The sequence below is a fragment of the Desmodus rotundus genome, chromosome 5 (genome assembly GCF_022682495.2).
Source record: "Desmodus rotundus isolate HL8 chromosome 5, HLdesRot8A.1, whole genome shotgun sequence".
In the NCBI taxonomy this organism is placed as follows: domain Eukaryota; kingdom Metazoa; phylum Chordata; class Mammalia; order Chiroptera; family Phyllostomidae; genus Desmodus; species Desmodus rotundus.
Genome location: NC_071391.1, coordinates 2,215,731 through 2,235,831, shown reverse-complemented (window position 1 = coordinate 2,235,831; position 20,101 = coordinate 2,215,731). Strand labels below are relative to the sequence as shown.

Here is a 20,101-nt window from a genome sequence, read left to right as displayed (position 1 = left end):
GGAGGAGAGAGAGAGAGACAGAGAGCCACACCGAGGGTTCCCTTCCCTGGGACCCCAAACCAAGCTCGCAGCAGGTGGTGGGGGCCACCCCGTCCCTGCGGCCGAGATCGGAGGTCCACCCGGGCCTAGGCCCCGTGAGGAGATGAAGAAGGGAACCCCTTGTGCAGGGAGCAGAGGGACATGGTGGCCCAGGGGCCCCTGTTCTCTGAGCTGCAGCTGGGAGGCGCCTGAGAGGTGGCTGCTTGCACCTCCCATGGCCGCGGGCGGAGTGCACCTGAGCCTGCAGGCCAAGATCCACCTGCCTCTGTGTCCCCGAGCTGCCGGGGCCGGGACTCCGCTGCACCGTGTGGTGCACTGAGGTCCTGCCTGTGAGAAGCCACCTGCATGCCCCGGGTGCGTGCAGCCTCAGGCCGGTCTGAGGCCGGGGTGGCTGTGTAGGGAGGGGGGTCTGGGACCACGGTGTGGGGGTCCACCCATCAGGATGGCAGAGGAACAAGGAGTGGTGGGAGCCCAGCAGCAAGGACATGAGGATCGCTCGGGCACCGAAAGAGCAGGCGGATGGCAGCACGTCCCCCTCACCCCCCAGCGCCCTGCAGGGGGGCAGGACCACAGCATCCCCCGGGGCTGGAGAGCAGGACCACGGGAAAACCTGAGACCCCCACCTGCCACATTTTCCCCGTGAGCTGCGTTCATGTGGCACTTCGAGGACGAAAACACTGAAGAGGATAGAACTGCTCGGCAAACACAGCTTCCCCGTCTGGGGACTCAGAGGACGGTGAGACCCAGGGGTGTGTTTGTCCAGGTGTTTAAGAGCCCTGGCATTAGTTCCAGCTGTGACAAGCCGGAAACCCGGCCTGAGGTCACACACCTGGGACAGAAGTGGATGAAGACCCCACCGGGTCTTGTCATTTCATCCCAGAGCCTCAGACTGCAGCCTGGGGCCAGATCCTGCCCTGCTGGCTTTGCAAATGAAGTCTTATGAGGACCCTGGCCCCTGCACCTTCTGCCCGGCGCCCTCCAACCCTGCCCCAGCCCCCCAAGCCCACCTAGCGTCCTCCCTCTCCCCTTGGGCTACCCCTCGTTGGGACCTGTTTCTTACAACCCAGCATGAATTTTTAAAAATATTTTATTTATTTTAGAGAGGGAGAGAAACATCTATCGGTTGCTTCTTGCATGCTCCCAGCCAGGGACCTGGCCCACAACCCAGGCGTGTGCCCTGACTGGGAATCGAACCAGCAACCTTTTGGTTCATAGGCTGGCACTCTATCCACTAAGCCACACCAGCCAGGGCCAGCCTAATGTAAACTAATCAAGCTAATTAGCTCGGTGCACAGACAGTGGTGAGAAGAGAGGAGAAAGCAGAGGAAGGGCAGGAGGGTGGGGGGCGCAGGGCCAGGAGGTGGAAGGGGTCTCAACAGGTCACCATGTGAGGGGACAGGTAACAGAGAAGGTAACTCAGCTCCCCTTGGGAGGCAAGCAGGGGGATTCAGGAGCCGTGGCGGCTGCCCCAAGGTCTCACCTTGAACTGATTTTGCTGGGGGGGGGGGGGGGGGAGGACAGATCTCCTTGCGCCTGTCTGGCTGGGGGGGGGGGGGGGCCATGCAGTGTGCATCCTGGAGGACTGGGGTGGGGGGGCTGGGGCCAGCCAATCTGAACCCAGAACGCGAGAGCCCTGAGGGGGAGGGAGGTGCCTGGGATCCAACTCTTGGAAGCCCTGGTAAAGCTCCCTCCTGCCCAGGAGCGCAGCACTCAAGCTCCGCCCCAAAGGACACGCATTTCCTGCAACGATGAGAATGAGTCCTCGCCAGGCACTGCGTTTGCACCCTCCCAGGGGGACTCAGCCAGGACCCCAGAAAAAGCCATCACTCACCTCAAGGCCTTTCTCTGAGTCAGCATCAACTACCTGAGACCCACAGGACCCACCCCGCACGACCCATCCCGCTATTCGCCAGAGTTCCCTCCAAACTCAAAGTCAGCAACCCACTTCCAGCTTGAGCTGCCCTCTCAAACGAGCCTGTCCAGGTAGGCATAAATCCAAGAAGAGCTAAGACAGGTGACATTAGAAACAACCGTCACGGTCATGTGCAGAGTCGCTGTCCCCAGTGTGGGGCTGACACCCGGCCCCAAGGACCGACGCTCCCTTTGAGGAGCTGCACCCCGAAGACCACGGCTCGCCCATGCCCGGGCCAACGGCGATTTTGCCTGACTTGTGCCCGGTGGAGGCCGTCCCACCCCGATCGAGAGTTCAGGAGTGTGACCCACAGGCAGGGGGAGAAGACGAGGAGGGTGAGCGGGAAGCCCAGCCTCCCACTCCCTAGCCGAGCCTCTCTGGGACACGCCTCGGCCTCCTGGCCTGTGTGAGGCAGGACTGCTGACCATGGGCACCCAGGGCCCAGCAGGGATCCCCGGGGAGAGGTGGGGGGACGTCTCCTGTCCGGTGAGATGCACACCTTCAACACTCTGGGACAGTCACCCGTGGTGGCCCCGGGAAAGTGTCTGCTAAGCTGGCGAGCGCCCCGTGGGGCACAGAGACAAACAGAACACATCTCTCCTCGTGGCTGCAGAAAGGCAGGGTTTATTTTTATCTTCCAGACGAACTGGCCGGGCCTGGGGACCTTTGATATTTAGGACGCCCTCCCTGGCTTCCTTCTGCAGGGCGGAAAAACAAACTCCAGCCCCGTCCCCCGGGGGCTCCTGAAAGCCGGCAGGGGCTGAGGGAGGCACGGATCAGGCACCACTTGCTGCTCACACGCAGAGCCCTGACGGGTTGATTCCGCAGGAGAAGAGGAGAAATTGCCTGGTCACAGGGCGTTTTATTGGAAATGCGTGGAGGAGACCACGCACCCACCCACAAACCTCAGTGCTTTTCGATTTAACAGGGAGAGGTCTGATCATGCAAATTAGCAGCAGCACCACCATCACCACCTCCATCACCTTCGTCATCACAATCACCACCACCACCACCACCACCGTCACCACCACCACCATAACCATCACCACCTCCATCATCATCACCACCATCACCACCGCCATCACCATCACCACCATCATCACCACCACCACCATCACCACCACCATCACCTCCATCACCACCATAACAGCCACTGTTTACTAAGGGGTTACTGCGTGCTACAACACCCCGTGTTTGTTTTCTATTTTCAGCTTCATGCAGAGCTCGGTGTAATTATCCCCACATTCGAGATCAAGGAGTTCAGAGCCCAAGAGAAACTCCCCTGGGCCCCGCCCTGAGACCGCCTGTCGCTCAGCGTCACTCCCCAGCAGGCTCTGGGTGATGCCCCTTTGCACTTAAAGTCGCAGGTTGTCTCTCTCACCTGCATGGAGCCCGGCCTGAGGCAGCCGTGCGCATCCCACGTGCGTGGGATGAGGAAATGGGCACAGCAGGGGCTCTGTGCCATCCCGTGGTGACGCAGGTAGGACAGGGCTGGGCTTGGGCACGCGGGCAGGGAGTGCCAGGCAGAGGCTGGGGACCTCCCTCTGTCCTAGACAGCACCTCTCTGAGTCACACCACGATGACTTCTCATACTGCGTCAGTGAGACCCCAATGGTCGGGGTGGGGGCCCCTGAGGGTAGAGAATGGCAACCACACCAGCATCCCAGGGACGGCACGAGGGATGCATGAGGCTGGATCCTACAACACTCGCTGACTTCCCAACTGGCCAGGGTGTCTGGGGCCCACAGGGCCACCATGCTGAGCCTGTGACTCTCCACAGCGGCCTCTGGGAGGAGGGGTCCAAATCAGGCAAGGCCGCCTAAGGCATCTCTACCTGTGCAGCAGAGAAGGGTCACACGGGCAGGCCGCCCCATCATCCCAGGACCCCGAAGAGGGGACAGCGCGCGCACCTGCAGAGGGGTCCCTGGTGTGTTGAGAGGAAGTGGCTCAGCCCCCGGGCTGCACGTCCACCCGAAGCTGAGGTCTGGAGAGGGCTAGGTGCTGCTTCCAGCCCAGGCTGAGTGAACCGTGGCCCACAGGCTCTGTCGGCCCGCGGCCTGTTTGTAGACCAAGTTTTGTGGGTGCACAGCCTCATGCTCCCCTAGTGCTGTCCGTGGCCGTGTTCACCCCACATGGCAGAGTCGAGTGGCCTTTCCAGATGACCCCTCTTCTCACCTGGCCAGGGGTTGTCCCGAGAGCCTGGCCAGTGCGGGGTCCCTCTGGAGCCATCAGCTCAGTAACCTCGGTCAAGCCCAGCCCCACTGATAACCCAGAATACAGACCGCCACCCGTGGTCACCTCGTCCAGTGAAAACACCACCTGTGCTTTCAAAGACCACCTTGCCTGTGTCATTGCAAGTGACAGAAAACATGTCTGTTCTGGGATATTTTTTGTGTGTGTGACAAAATAGGCTTGAAATCTACTGGGGAGAGAGAAGGGACGTCCTCCTTCTCTGAGGCAGCGCAGTTAAGATGCGCACGTGGGCCCAGAGGTCTCACCCGCCACAGCCGAGCCTCGTGATGTGTGTTTCGGCTGCGGCTGGGCCCCTCCCCACCCCAAAGCCCTTCGAGTGCACATGCTGAGTCTCCACTAGTGACCGCCCAGCTGCCTGCCACTCCCACGGGCTCAGCTCCAGAAGCGGGAAGCCAGCAGCTAGGCAAACGTCACCCCAGCCCCACCGGGCTGAGCCACACTCGGGGCCGGCAGTTTGTGGCCCTGGGGGGCGTGCCCAGGGCAGAGGGGCGCTGGCAGGAGTACCAGGTGAGTCATACAGCGAGCGGCCTGCTCCCGGGTCCGCCCTGGCGGGCTTGGGAAGCTCAGCTCAGCACAGGGAAAACATCGCCAACCCCAGGAGGGGCTCGTCAAGGGAGGCTCAGATGAGGGCAGGCTGTCTGAATTGGGTCTTGAAGGGTATGTAGGAGTTTTCCAGGGTTTAATCGCTAGAAGCAAAGTGGGGTTTCAGAGTGGCCGGAGGGTCCTGAGCTGGGCGTGGCCATGGAGTGGGCAGGGGAAGGACTTGGGTTTAGGAAAAGGCCAGGGACATCGCCCAGGAAGACGGACTCATTGCTTGGAACTGGGACAGCAGAGGGGATGAGCGGCGTGCCTGAACCTCGGGGCCCCCAGCAGTCACCCTGACCAGCGATCTGCCCCCGTCCCTCCAGGTGGAAGAGCCCCCGCCCCATTACGCCCAGTGTGGCGTCCGCACCGACCACGGTCCAGACTCAAGGTCCTTGAAATCAGAGGAGAATGGGAGAGAAAAGGGGCAGAGGGGACCTTCCACAGCGACGTCCAGGACTCACCTGGACCCCAGCACCTGCGAAGCCATGCCCCGCCCCCCTCTGCCCAAGTGGTTGGGGGTGGGGGGGCGTGTTGAGGGGCGCGCCACTGACCTGGTTGTAGAGCGCGCAGATGTGCAGGGCCGTGTTCCCCGAGGCGTTCTGGGCCCCCATGTCTGCCCCGTAGAAGAGCAGGTGCTCCAGGTGCTGCACGTGGCCGTACCTGCAGGCCTGAAACACAGTGTATGCTGTGAACCGGGAACTGCGAGGCACGCGGTTGACCCGGCGCTCGGCCCCTCCCTTGGGGCCGCCCGCCATTCTGGACCAGGGCTGCAAACACGGGGGCACCCACCATACCCCGAGCCTCAGGGGTGTAGCCAGGGCCCTGGCCGGGCACTGGGGAGAAGGTGCTTGTTGAAGACTTGCACTTGGTGATTCAACGGGGGTCTGGGAAGGGGCCCTTATAGTCCTTCCCATCGACCCAGCGCTCAGAGGTACCACCTGTCTCTCCTGTAGCCTCAGCAGCCAGCCCTGGCCGGGCTTATCCAAGCTGCCCCACCCCCATCCTGGGGGGGCAGGTATGAAACATCTAGGGGTGGGCATGCACCACTGCTGTGTCCAGGAACGAGACCCCCCACCTGTCCGCCTCTGGGCAAGGGGCAGCCCCCAGTGCTTTAAAATGCAACCCACACAAGGCAGGCGTGGGGGGGGGGCAGCCCCACAGTGCGACCCACCCCTCTCAGAGCCCTCCCACAGGGGAGAGTGTGATCTGGACCGTTTTCCAGAACTTTCCCTCTGAGCCTGTATCCTCACATGTAAATGGAGGCCCTACTCCCTGAAGGGTTCTCACAAGAATCACGTGGGACAGCGGGCCCCAAGGGGCTCGAGTGAAGCTCAGCGCCAGGCCAGCCCCCACCCCCCGGCTCGCAGGGAGCGAGGAGGCCCCAGGGGTGACAGGGCCGCTGTCCAGCTCGGGCAGAGAGTGCAGGACAACGCGTGGCCCTGGACAGCAAGGTGTATCCAACGGACCCCCAGCCCCATCCACCCGCATGCACATCCTGGGCACCTCAGGGAAGGTGCCCCAGGTCCCCCATGACCCCCACAGTCTCACCAGGTTGTCACCCGATGACAACCTGGATGGGGAGACATGAAGGGCCAGGAAAGGGGGTCCTGACCCAACAATTCCCATGTGGACAGTGACGAAGGCCCAGGTGGGAAGGAGACGGCCGTGCAGGGGCAGGCGGTGGCAGGTGGCGGTGGTGGGCAGCCCAGTGACCACGTGCCTCTGATCACTGAGACGGAGCGGGGGCGTTCACCTTTGCCTGGCCTCCGGGGAAGAGCTACATCTCACCAATTAATAGGGAGGACAGACGACATGGGAGATATTAGAACTATTAATTGGATTACTTAAAAAAGAAACCACCTGAGAAACATCCACTTATAATCGTATGTCACCGGAAAAATGATCTCATTAATTTATGAGGCAGATGGTTGCTGCAGATAATGTTTGTACCTGCCCAGCCCCCACGGTCCCTTCCTGTGGCAACAGTGTCCGCATTTTCCTTCGGAGCCCCCTGAGCCTCTCTCAGAGGCTGGGGGGCACGCCCCACCCCACTGCTGCTGCTCGGGCACCCACAGCGAGGGCAGTGAGCCCGTGCCACCCCAGGGGGCCCGGGATGAAACATTTGTCAGAAGAATTAAGAAAGCAAAGCCCTCTCTTTCTTCCAGGATGGCCAGAAGGAAAATTAGAAAACCCCAGAGCTGCTGGGGGCTGCCACTGCAGAAGAGGGGCCACACGAGAGCAAAGGAAGAGGGGGGTAGAGAGACAGAGAGAGAGAGAGAGACAGAGAGAGGAGAGAGAGACAGCCAAGGCGACACTGTCTGAGCCCCTCTCAGCTACAACCACGCCGGGACTTTTTCGGACACGGAGACTGAGCATCATTTTTATTGTCTCCTCGAGCAGTTTATGAGTTGGGATTCTTGTTCCTTAGGTCAAGGAGCCCTGGCTCATCCATGGTCCCAGCGGCTGCTCGGGGGCAAGCCCTGGCTATAGCTTAATTTAATTGCCCCGCTGCCAGTGAGGAAGGGCACTGCGTCAGCATACAAACACTGAGCACTCAGTACAGACTCACTGTTCCCCGTCCCCCACTTAATCCAGATGTATGAGGTTTTACATCAGGTCGGTGCGTGGTGCCCCTCCCTCCTCACCCAGGGTCACAATGGGGCCGGTGCCCAGAGGGGAAGCAGAGCCCCTCACTCTGAGCAGAGGGTCTGAGGATGGGCGGGCTCGGGGGCTTCCTCCCCCTTCCACACTTTCCCCAGAGGAGACAGATACAGGCGCTGGAACATAACAACACTCTCCCACCGTCCGCAATCTTAAACCCCACCCAGCGCCCAAAGGATCCCCCCTGCTGATTCTGTGCACAGCCCTTGTCCCATGACGGAGGCAGTGCGCACAGGGGACGCAGCCGCGGCGGGAAGGGTGGGGGACGCCCAGGGGTGGTGGCCAGAGGGGTCAGTACACCAGCTGCTGAGTAAGTAAATGAAGGGCCACAAAGCCAGCTTCCCGTCACACACAGGATGCAGGAGACAACCAGGGCAGACGCATGGCTTTGAACACACAGAGACGTAACAATGAGAGTCTGTGGGCACACGTGTGTACACTCAGGCATGTCCCGAACTCCCCCTCCTGAGCACGCCTGGGCTCGGCAACAGCCCCGGGGCGGTGAGCATACCTCAGCCCAAATCCTGGGCTCTAAGCACCACCCTCTGCTCAAGAGAACCAGGCTCCCTGGAGAAGCAGCTGGTTTCAGGGCTGAGGCCGGAGAAGAAGGGCCAGGAGGGAAGCGCTCGAAAGCCAGTGGGGACGCGTCCCAAGGGTGAAGTAGCCATGCTGAGGGGCTCCCGTTGACCGACGCGGACAGCGGTAACAGAGCATGACCGGCTGAGTAAACAGCAGCAAGCCCACCAGGCCACGCTGCTTTCAGTAAGTGAATGGCAAGAAGAGAAAGCTCTTCCTGAGAAAGCCAGCTAACCAAGCAGAAGCAAAGACGGCAGGCGAAACCCAGCAATTCATTCGTTCACTCACTCACTCATCTCTCATTCACCATTCACTCATTCATTAATTCTCCATTCATCCATTCATTCACCATTCATTCACTCACTCACTCATCTCTCATTCACCATTCACTCATTCATTAATTCTCCATTCATCCATTCATTCACCATTCATTCACCCGCTCATTCATCACTCATAACTCACTCATTCGCTCACTCACTCGTTCATTCATTCTTCATGCACTCATTCAGGTGGGAGCTGGGGGCAGGGAAGGTGTGCCGGTGGACCTGAAGCCACTTAGCAAAACTACAAAGTGATCCCTCAAAGTTCTCGGGTTGTGGGGAAGCATTTGGGTGTTTTCCACTCCCTTCTTTATGCTCCTTTGTTTTTGAAGAATTTCCGTGTTGAACAGGTATTTCTTTTCTAATCAGGAGAAAACACCAGGGTGATGTGAGTAACCACGTGTGAGATCCTTTGCAGACGTGAGCTCAAAAAAGCGCTCTTCCCGAGTCAGCCTGCAGGGGGCGTTGCAATGAAACACCTGGCCAGGACACAGACCAGGAGAGTCAACCAGCTGCCTGCAACACCTGCCGGCAGACCTGCAGGCAGGCCTGGTTGAGGGTGCCCCGGGTCCCTGCAAAGGAAGAGAAGCCAGACAGCTGGAGGGGGGAGCTGTCCACACCCCAGGGTGCTGGACAGAGGGACAGACTTGAAAAGCAGAACCTGGACACCCCAGGCCTCCGAGGTGCTTTGCCTGAAAGGGCGGAGCCAGAACTAGCCCGCTCTGTGAGTGCAAACCGTGGCTGCCCTCGGGCGCAGCCACGTCAGGGGTGGTTCCCAACTGAAAGCCTGTGGAGGAGATAAAGAACCGGGCTGGGTGTGGGCAGAGCAGAGGGAGCAGGCTCAGGCCACCGCTGGCCTGCGGCTTTGGGCAAGCCACTCATCCCCCCAGGGCTGTTAACTGTCCGAGAAGGGGAGACAGCTCATGTCTGCTAGGGTTGCTCTCGGTGTGAAGGGCGGTGCAAACACAGTGTCTCAGGCACTAGAGGGGAGGGTGAAAATGTAGGAGGAGCACAGCACGGCCGACAGGCCCCCCGTCTCTGTGGGCACCTGGCGTCCCTCACTTCACTGACAGTCACTGCAGGTGAGGACAGCCAGGCTCAGGAGGCAGTGACTGGCCTGTGGGGGCCTCCCTTGGATAACCCTGGGTGCTTCCGCAGGGCAAGGGGCTTTCCCAGACTGGAGTGAAAAAGAGACCGACCACTAGAGGGCGGTGGACCATCTTGGCGGGGGAGGCGCCAGCAGGAAGCAAAATGGGGAGTCAAGGACCCCAAATGGACAGTTCGGGGGGGAGAGGGGGAGGGCAGCCTGGGACCAAGAGGCTGGGTGGCTTCGGTTCTGGGCATCGTGATCCACACCACGATCCACAGTGATCCACAGTCTCAGGAGTGGAGCCCTGCACGTCAGCCAGCACCTCAGAGAGGGACACCCAGCACCCAACACACACTCTTCATCTCGGGTGGCCATCCCTAAAGACCAGGGAGGTGGCTGCCACTGTCACGAGAATTAGACGAGGGAAGTAAGATTTTCGAGAGCAAGGACACCGGGCAGAAAAGAAGGGCTCGCTGGCTGAGGCCGGGAGCCGAGGACGGAGCTCCGAGAACTCCCTGCAGTCAGGACGCAGGAGCCTGGGGGCAGTGCGGCTGGGCCTGGGCGGCGTTGGCCCCATTTCCTGTGTCCCCGGTGCTCTGACAGTGGGGGGCTCGCTCACCTGCAGGGACAGCCCCTCCCGTGGTGAGTCAGTCCTGGAGATAGTGAGGACCTTGTCCCCCAGGATGCTTCCCAAGTACAAACCAACCACCCACAGCATGAGCCACGACCACCCCCATATCTAATGCTGACACTCAGGGCCACTGTCCCTGCTCCAATCATCCCAGAGCAGGTACCTGGGTCCCCACCTGGGTCACAGAAACTACAGGCTCTGCCGCTGAGCACACAGGGGCTGAGCACCCAGTTCTTCAGCCAGAGGGCACGAGCAGTCCTGCTGGCGCCCACCTCACAGATGAGCACACTGAGACCCAGGGGGCAGGTGTCATGGCCCACGCCCCCGAGGGCCCCCCCACCCCAGCAGAGCCCCCACTCACACCGCAGGCCTCGGGGAGCTGATGAATCAGGACTGGTCGAGAACAAGAAAGGCAAGGCAGCATGGACCTGCCTGCACCCCCAGAGCCCACTTGCTGCACCTCGGCACCCCTCGGCCCCCTGACCATGGTGGCGGGGTGGGGGGACCCTCCCGGGTGCGGCAGCTGTGTAAGGTGACGGTGGTGGAGGGAAACAGACTGGGAATCCATGACAGTCATTGCCAACGGAGAGAGTGGTCAGCCCCCTTCCTGGCCTGGCCTGTCCCACTGACCCCCCAGATGGTATTCCCAGTCTGCTCTCCCAGACCCACCGTCCATCCTCCTCCACCCAGAGACCTTGACCTTCAGGCCTGTACCACTGGGCTCCCGGGTTGGCTGGCTCTGGCAAGGCTCAGCCAACAGGAGGCGGGGAGAAGGGCAAGGCTGGGGTATTTCCTGGGGTCCCTCCAGCACACACCTCCCTCCTCCTCCACCCAGTTCCCCAGCATCTGGGGACACAATTTCCCCTCTGTGACCTCGGCCCATGAAAGACTGTCCATCTGAGCCATCGGGTGGATTCCATTTCTTCCAGGGCTGTAGCTGCCACCCCCTGACAACCCCGCCGTGGCCAGGTGGGGCCTGGGAAACAAGCTGCCTGAGTGCGTGGACGTGGGGCCTTGCACTGGGTGGCCTGCAGTCCCAACGGGCCTGGCACCTAGCTCTCGGGGCGCCCAGGGCGGTGGGTGCCTGCAGGGCTCACAGCTCCCGTGAAGCCCCATTCACTACGGCAGTCGCCTTGCTGTGCGGAAACGCAACAGGCTTGCCTGGTCTCCCACTTTCCCCAGAGAAGTCAGAAGCGTGTGTTTCTGGCAAATACCGCAGGTATTTAAACGCTGGTGACTGACCCCAATGTCTTAGGATCTGGGTGCCAGGCACACAGGATGCCAGGATCCAAGCTTCGGGCCCGGCCCCGCCTGGGGGACGGCGCGAGGCTGCTGGCGGGCTGCCTACCTGGTGGATCTCGTGCCAGCCGTTCTCGTCCCGGCAGCAGATGGCGGCGTGCTCGTGCAGGAGCAGCTCGCAGCAGTAGGGGTCGCCCCCGACGACGGCCGTGTGGTACAGCGGCGTGAGGCCGTAGCTGTCCTTGTAGTCCGGGGAGGCGCCGAGCTCTAAGAGGGTCTAGAGAAACACGCCACGTGTGCGGTCACGGCTCTCACAGTCCCTCCGGCAGGGAGAGAAGCCATCAAGAAAGAGATTTGCGGGCCACGCCCCCCCCAAGGCCACGGCCAGCCCAGCAGTGTGGTCCCAGAGCTTTCCGGGGGGTCGTCCAGCACGGAGGATGTCCCGGCTTTAGCAACGAGGTTTCCGTTGGGCTGTGGGGGCAGCGAGGTGGCTCAATGCCCACAGGCTGGGCCTGCAGCCTCCCCCCACGGGGGGTCAGCACTGGCCTGGCTGGCTGTCACCAGCCCATGAATGACACGGGGAAGACTGACTCCGTGAACATCAGATGCTAGAAGCAAGAACACCCCGCAGACGGGGTGGGGGATCCGACCGCACTCCCGAGCTCCAGGTGGAATGATCCAGGGTCACCGGGGGTGGCCGTGGTGAGGCCCGGAGGACAGGACGGAGAGGGGGCGTGACCGTGCAGGGTGGGCTCAGAAGGTACCTTCAGGGCCACCTGGTTCCTGGCTCGGGCGGCTCTGTGCAGGGCTGTCATCCCATCTTTGGCACGGAAGTCCAGGTGAGCCCCGCCGTTCCTCAGGGCCTTGATCACCTCCACGGGGTCGGCTAGCTGAGCCGCCAAGGTCAAGGGCGTCTCTGAGGGACCCAAACACACACACCCTTGGGGACCAGCACTTGGGAGAAAGTGGCCAGGTCACAGGATTCGCTCTAAAAGTGACCCTGGAGTGCCACAGCCCCCGCCCGCCTGTGACCCCAACAGTCCACACAATTAGCGAGCGTGGCTCAGGCCACCCCCGTGGTGAGGGCAGCCATGCCTGGGGTCACGTGCAAATCCAGACGGGGGGAGGCTGGGTTTCTGCATTGTTGCCTTGTGGGCCGGGGGCAGAGCTGCCCCGCTGGGTCGTCCCATGCCCCCCACCCCACAGGAGCCAGAGGTCTGACGGGCAGACGCCTGCCCCCTCGTCTCGGCTTCCGGACGTCCCTGGGCATCACGGAAGACACGGGCCTGGGGCGGCCAGGACCCAGAGAGACGCGGAGTCGCGCCCCGGGAGGTCTCGGTCTGGCCAGGCAGCGGCCCAAACCACCCTCATGACGGCAGGATGAAGGACCCACTTACGAGGTGGGACGGAAGCCGCCTTTGAGGGGACAGGGTAAGAAGGGCCCACCCCTGCACAGATGACCCCGGACCAGCATGTCACCGGCTCCCACGGAAGATGACAACATTCGTTACAACACATCTTCCCTCCGCTCGGTCTTCTTCACGGGCCCACCATCGTCACCGTCAAGCCAGGCACACAACCCTGACGTGGCCAGCTGGAGAGGGGCTTTGTCACGGAAGAGCGCCTGGCTGACGGGACGCCACGCAAGGTCCCGGGACCCGAAACGCGGACAGTCCGCGAGGAGTCACTCTGCCATCCAGCACGCTCTCAGAACAGGCTGGGGCCCCGGACAGCAGCTGGACTCCCCTCCGACCACCCGCCGTGGCCACGTCCCCAGGAAAGGCACCCCGCCATGAGTTTAGATCGAGACTCCCCTCTGCTCTTAATCCCCACGTTCCTGGTTCCCCCACAATAGGCATCGTTCCGAGTGCTTTTAAATCCGCCGTGGAAACCTCTCTGCCTCTTGGGTTTCCGTGGGGATAAGCGGGGCTCAGCCCGCTCCCTGCTGCTGGCAGGCAGGGTGGCACACGGCCTGGCCCACGTGGGACACGCAGTTCACGCCTCGTCTCTGACGGGCACGGTACACGTCCCGAATCCCCAGTGACGACGACGCTTACCACTGCCGCTGGACGCAGGTCTGTCGGACGCCTAGGGGACAGACCACCCCATGCAGGGGTTTTAGAGAAAAGTGGGCGTCCTCTGGGACGAGTAAGGGACTGTGGGGACAGGGGGTGGGGACATTTCCTGCACAGAAAACATCGACAAGGCAACAGAGGCGTGACGCGGCGAGGGTGTCTGGGAATCACGGCCGGTCAGGGCTCTCGGGATTGTGCCTCCAGCCCCAGGGGACACTGGCGATGTGACGTTTCTGATAGTCACAACAGAGGGGCGATGCTGCTGGCATCTGTGGGAGGGACCAGGAATATCCTACAATGCAGGGGACAGCCCCACCATACGGAACTGCCCAGCCCCTCAGTGGGGTTTTAACCAGGCCCAGAGAAGGGAACCTTGCCGTCGGTGGCAACACGGGGGGACCTCAAGGGCACTGTGCTCAGTGGGGTCAGTCAGACACTTGGAGGCCAACCCTGTGTGATCTCACTGGGGGGGTGGAATCTAAACACACGGAACTCCCACGCACAGAGAACAGGCTGGCGGTTGCCAGAGGCGGGGCGGGGGTGGGGGACAGGTGTAGGGGTCAAAAAGCGCAGACTTTCGGCTCTAGGACGGAGGGGTCCGGGGGTGCACAGCTCGGTGGCTCCGGCTAGGACTGCCCTACGTATCTGGAAGTTGCTAGGAGAGCAGATCCTAAAGGTCTCGTCCCAAGAAAAGAAACCGTGACCCCAGGAGGGGAGGGATGATGAGCAGACTCATCCCTGGGTGACCGTCCCTTGGGTGGGCCGCTCCGCAGAACACACGGAGGGTGAGTCATTATGTTGTGGGCCTGACACTCACACAGCGTTACACATCAACCCTGCCTCAGCAAAACCGGGGGAGAGAAAACACAAGATCCAAGAAAAGGTAGCGGTCATTTGGAATTGTTAAAAAGAAAGGAAGGAAGAGAGGGAGGGACAGAGGGAGGGACAGAGGGAGGAGGGAGGGAGGAGGAAGGGAGGGAGAAAGGAATGTCCAGCCCCGAACATCAGTAGTGGCGACCCCGAGTCTCTCGCCACTGCATCCCGCATGGACTTGGGACTGGGCTCCCAGCAAGGGGAGCAAGACCTTTGCGTGTTGTGGATGCCGGCCTCCCCAGGCTGGCTGGCAACAGCTCCACGCCCGCTCCATTCACTCGTCCATTCATTCGTTCACTTAGTGGGATGAGAGATGAGTACAGAGCACCTGCTGGTGTGGGCAGGAGGCTGGCGGCGCCCCAGGAGCAAACACAGCCTCCTCCAGAGCTCATGGAGCAGCGATAAGGCCCTTTAAAAACCCGGGAGCGTGGGCGCCGCACACACACGGGTAATCAGAACACAGAACCGCCTGGCCGAGCCTGCGTCCAGGGAAGGTCCCCCGAGGCCCTCGCGTCTGCTCTCACCTCCAGTCTCCAGGTCATGGAAATTCGGATCCAGGCCTCGGTCCAGCATCTTCACGATTTTCTCCACCGCGCGATGCTGGATGTAGTCCATGCATTTTTTCAGGTTGGTCTAAAGAGGAAAATGAAAAACAAGACTGTCTCTATGAGAGATGCCTTTCGAGGCCACAGGGAGGTTCCTTTCAGGGTGCCCTCTGGCCTCCTCTTTGGAGGGGAGCCACCCCTGGACAGGCGCACACCGACCCCAGGCTGGCCACGCAGTGGCTTTCTGCCCCCGGAACCCCAGGGGAAGCACGGAGCCCGGCACACAGCAAGCACAGCCCGCCTGTCCTGGGTGAAGCCTCACTGTTCCCTGTCCTTGCCGAGAGCCCCGGGACGTCCCTCTGCTCTCTCAGGGGTGAGCCCCGTGGACCACTGTGAAAGGTGACAGTGTCCAGGGGCCGCCCAGACCCTCTGACCCCTCCCCTGACAACTGAGGAGCCTGGATCTGAGTTGGTACTGTCTCCTCTCTCGCCCAGCAGCGGCCTCGATGGGGAGCAGGGCAGCTGCTCCCTTGGGCTAATCCACCTTCGGGCAAACCCTGTGACCACGTGGCCAGGAACAGGGGGGCCTGATGACCAAGCGATTCAAGGTGAAGGGAGGCATTCCCATCTCACAGACTCAAAATGACCATGGGTCACTGAGGGGCAGTGACACGTCCCCAGCTGTCCCCGTGCATGTCTTCCCTCGGCAGCTCATGCAGGCGGCGCAGGAATCGCCCGAGGGACAGCCACTCAAACCTGATTCAGCAGCGAAGGCCACCCCTCCTCCCAGAAGTACCCAGAGGGGACAGGCATGAAGTGGGTTCCACTCTACTGAGTGGCGGTACTTAATGGGGGGGGCTCTGGTGGACACCCTGGGGGGCATCTGCATGGTTACGTCGGGCGGGAAGAAGAACCTCTGCCCGAGAGCTGCCCTGATCTCAGGGGAGGACGGACAGACGGACGGATGGACAGAGCGCCAGCCGTGTGGGAGACACCCGTGTACCTTGGTGTGGAGCTTGGCCAGCTGCTTCTCGTCCAGGTTGGCCTGTCTGTACACCCGCTTCTTGTATCGGAACTGGCAGAGAAGCAGGCGGGAAGGCCAGGTGAGAATTCCGCACGGCTCCTCGGAGGGCAAACAGCCCCCCCACCCAGGGCCAGTCCCGGGGGCCGGTCCCCAGGGCCGGGCTCCACTGCAGACCCACCACGGTTACAGAAACGACCTGTGTCGGCACACGGGGCCCGGGACATGTGAGGGGTAACTTCTGCAGAGATTGTGTAGCCGCTTGGCCAGAAAGCCGTGGAAAGAAACCGAAGCACCCAAAGGACAAAGGATTCAATGTCCTCCGCTGAGTAGTTGGCCCGCCTGCCCTGCTGGCTGTCCGCGGCATCACCAGGGATCGCCGATCCTCGATGGCAGTCTGCCTGACCTTGGTGTGGCCTTGGCACCTCTGCGCACACCCAGGCTTCTTCTACGTCGTCAACATTAATTAAAGCTGCACAAGCAGCCCTGCCCTGGTGAAGCCACCTCCTTCCGCACCTGCCCCCTCTGCCTGGGACTTCGGAGCCACCTTTCACACCGTCACCCAGCAGCCTCTCCTGTGAACTGGAATCCTAGGAACCAGGGGTCCCACTTGCTCAGATGGAGTGACTGTGCCCCAGAAGAAGGCATGGTGTCACGGCCGGCCTCCTAATTCCCCAGCACCTTTCCCCGCTGCCTCTCCCAGGTACCCTGACTCCTTCTGTAGCGAGACGTGCCAGGGACGCTACAGAAGGCTTTGGAAAAACGCTGACAGTGTGGGAGTCCCTGAGATTCGGAGTTGAGACCTGTGCTCCGGTTCCAGCCCCACCACGGTCCTGCCAGCGGAGTGCCTTTGGCTGGACACTTTCGCCAGCTCAGACGCAGTCTCCTTATCTGCCACATTGGAGACGGTCTGTCACGTTCAGGCCCAAGGACTGGACGTGAGCTTCCGCACAGCACTGGCACTGGATAAATGCTGTTTTACCCCCCGCCCGAGTCCCTGGACCCCGTCACAGTCAGAGCAGCTTAAACAAGAACAGGGTGAGTGACAACCCGCGCCTGAAGCCAAGGTGCCGGCAGCCGGTGAGCTAACCCTGAAACCGAAAGCATAATCCCATACAAAGTTTCCAAAGGGACAACTTCCTTCTCCTCTGCTCCAAACAACACAGCAGTTCAACAACAGGAAAAATTCCTCCGTCGCACAGACCGAAACTCGGTGTGTACATGCCAAAGTAAACCAGTGGTGAAATGGGAAAGTTTTGTGGGCGGCCAGCTGCATACGGTTCCTGGAGGCAGGCGCCCACCTCCCCGACCCAGCCTGGCGGGGGGCAGGACCTCTGCAGGATCTCTGCCCGCCTCCTGGTTCCAGACTCAGCCGGGGCAGCGGTGCTGTACGCATGTCCTGGGGCTGCACGCCTCTGGTCCCTGCGAGTGACGTTGGGAGACGTCACAGAGTTCTCTGCCATGTGCCTAGACCTGGGCGGTCGGAAGGAATTCTAATTGGTGGGCTCTTTTTCCAGTGACAAAAGTGTATGCCAGGCTCTCGCCAGGAGGTTGACCTTGGCTTTGCACTTGTGCCCATGACATCTCTGACTACAGAGTCACCTCCCGTTGTGGAGGCCGCAGACCCCACGGAGATGGCTCCCATGCCCGCTGCAGTCCACACTTAGGCAGAAATGAACATGGTCACTAATACCAGCGACGTGTTCTACAAGAGGAGAAATGACCACTGCTGGCTACTTGCATGACTGTTTTATCACATCATGTGAAAACACTACATGTCACCTTGGGGTGCAGCATTCCAGGGGTCAGAAAGGCAGGGGCTGGGGTCACACTTTGTGGGGACATGGATAAGGCTGCCAACTTGTGCATCCGTCCCAGGTTGCCATGGAGGCCCAAGGGCAGATCAGAGAGCCCGAGGGTCATTCTAGGGGCAAGAACCAGAGTGGAGGTCAAGCTTCTGATAACCTCGGTAGGGCCACCAGCCACCCCGTGCACGCGGGCAGGAAGACGGACTCGGGAGGCAGTGGTGAGCCACACTTGCACCCCTGGGACTTACATGTCCTGGTGACACGCACCTGAGTGGGACCCATGACGTGCTCACAGCAAGACTGCTGTCCCACCAACCCGTCCCATCTGGAGGCAGCTAACAAACCTCTAAGCAACGTGCAACCGCCGGCAATTCGCAGCGAAATCGGGTGCGACCCCCAGACCCCAAACGAAGGTTTCCGCGTGGGGGCTCCCAGTGCGGTACCTCCAGCGAGGGGACGCCCTGGCCGGCGGGCTGCGGGTACTCCCGCAGGAGCCGCTCCTCATCCAGGAACTTGCCGTCCCGCCCGTTGCTGGCCGGCTGGAACAGCCCGTAGTTCAGCACGTCCTTCAGGCTCTGGTTCAGAGAGCACAGAATCCGCTGCTTCGCCACCCACACCGTGGCGTCGGGGTTAAAGCGGATGCACTTCTGCGGGAAGGACAAAGACACCCCATTAGTGGTCCAGGCGCCCCCTGAGCAGCTTTCCAGGGTGGAGCACGAGATCCTCTCGCCGTTTGGATGGAGGCACCTGGCAAATGTCAAAGGGGACACGCTGAGAAGAAGACGCAGGTTTGCGCAGCCCTGACATCACCACCGACTCACATCTCCGGGCATCAGTCACCCCCCTGCCCTGTGCACCCCTCTCGTGTGCATGGAGTGTCCCAAACCCCGGCGCTTGTTAGAGCTCCGACTGCCAACCCCTGCCCACCTGGCAGAGCGTCGGGGTCAGCGGGTCCGGGTGGCACCCACAGCCGCACACCCCACGAGTCTCGGGTGACGCTGCTGCCGCTGCTCCAGGGAACCCACGAGGACCATGACTCGAGCAAACTAGAGTGTGACGGTTTTTACATCAATTTCAGATGCAGGGGGACGTCCCGACGGGTCACCTCGCTGGTGGGAAAGTCCACGGCACACTGCAGGCTGCACACCGGCACGCCCAAACCACGGAGGAAGGGACTGCGGAAATCACAGATCTTACCGCGAGAGCTGGTTTTTCACAAAGCTAGGAAGTGTCGACGGTGCCTGCAACCCAATCGGGAACAGCGATCTTTTCCAAACCAGAACAGCACCACCGAACTGGAATGACTCAGCGGGGTCCTGTGCCCAGGTCCCTTCTGCGAGACACCCCGTAGGCTGGGACCACACACACCAGGCCCGATCTGCCGCCAACTGTGACGCTCTCTCCCGAAACCAGCAGGGCTCCGGACTCGCTCTGTCACTGCGAGAGTCCCCGAGACACATGGGGTTGGGCTGACTGCAGGCTGGAACCAATCGTCCAAGGGGGTGTCTGCAGCCCCAGGGTGGGGGGCGGGGCAAAGGGCCCCCTACTGTCCTCCCAGCTCAGATGGGTTCCGCTCTGCTGGGTAAGATGATATAGGATGCCCTCAACAATGAGCTGGGCTCAGCGGGCAGCCAGGGGGGCCCCCACAACCGGGAAACGTGACCCTTTTTGCACGAATGCTCCCGCTGTCCCTCTCTGATGTCAAAGGCTGAGTCCAGGGTCACACGTGGGCGACTTCCATCCCTGGCTGAGTAAGAAGCACACCAGACACGCCACACAAGAGTCCTGCCTGCTGCGACCACGCGGGGCCACCAGTGACACGCCCGTTCCCGTCGGCCTCTGGCTCCAACCACACGGACACCCAGGTCACGTGCCCCTGGAAACCAGGCCTGAGCGAGGCCCGAGGCCCCCTGCCTGCAGTCGGCGGGCAGGGCCCTTCGAGCAGGTGAGCGCCAAGTGGGGCGCACATGTGGGTGGTCACAGAGACCGGTGCCCGCTGTCCCGTAGCGGCTGCGCTGGGGACAGAGTCTGGGTGGCCACAGGCCGCCCTGCACAACGGAGAGTGTCCTGCTCCAAAAATGCCGAGAAGGCTGCCTTGAGAAACTTCTGGAAGGAGCAGGAGCTCGCAGGCCAGTGGGCTCGGGTTTGCCCCCCAATCGCATCACCAGCCTTGTGGCTCTAGGCAGGCCAACCCACCCGCAGGCCCGGTCTCCACGAGGGACGTCGGGGCCGCCCCTCAGCCTGCAGGGCAGGTGGGAGGACCTGCGGGGCAGAGGGGAGCCGAGCTGGGTGGGCAGCACTGTGTCCCCAGGGGTGGTGAGCTCACCTCCCTGAACCTGGGCATGTGACTTCCGTGGAAACAGGGCTTCGTGGGTGTGATTAGTTAAGGCAAGGTCACTAGAGGGGCCTGGAACTCAATGTCACTGTGTCCTTGCGAGAGGGAAGATGTGACAGACAGCAGAGGACGTCTGAAG

General features: G+C 61.4%; 1 protein-coding gene across 6 annotated transcripts in view; it reads right to left on the bottom strand.

The window, feature by feature from the left end:
• The window catches only part of SHANK2 (SH3 and multiple ankyrin repeat domains 2), a 314,515-nt gene that overhangs the window by 258,105 nt on the left and 36,309 nt on the right, over positions 1-20,101 (bottom strand). For all 6 annotated transcript variants that reach the window (XM_053923687.2, XM_053923683.2, XM_053923685.2 and 3 more), the window contains exons 3-8: positions 18,071-18,274; positions 15,802-15,873; positions 14,779-14,887; positions 12,071-12,222; positions 11,416-11,583; positions 5,341-5,457 (exon numbers count right to left, since the gene is read on the bottom strand). In XM_053923687.2, the coding sequence (XP_053779662.1) occupies positions 5,341-5,457; positions 11,416-11,583; positions 12,071-12,222; positions 14,779-14,887; positions 15,802-15,873; positions 18,071-18,274 (822 nt within the window). The remainder of the gene's footprint in view (positions 1-5,340; positions 5,458-11,415; positions 11,584-12,070; positions 12,223-14,778; positions 14,888-15,801; positions 15,874-18,070; positions 18,275-20,101) is intronic.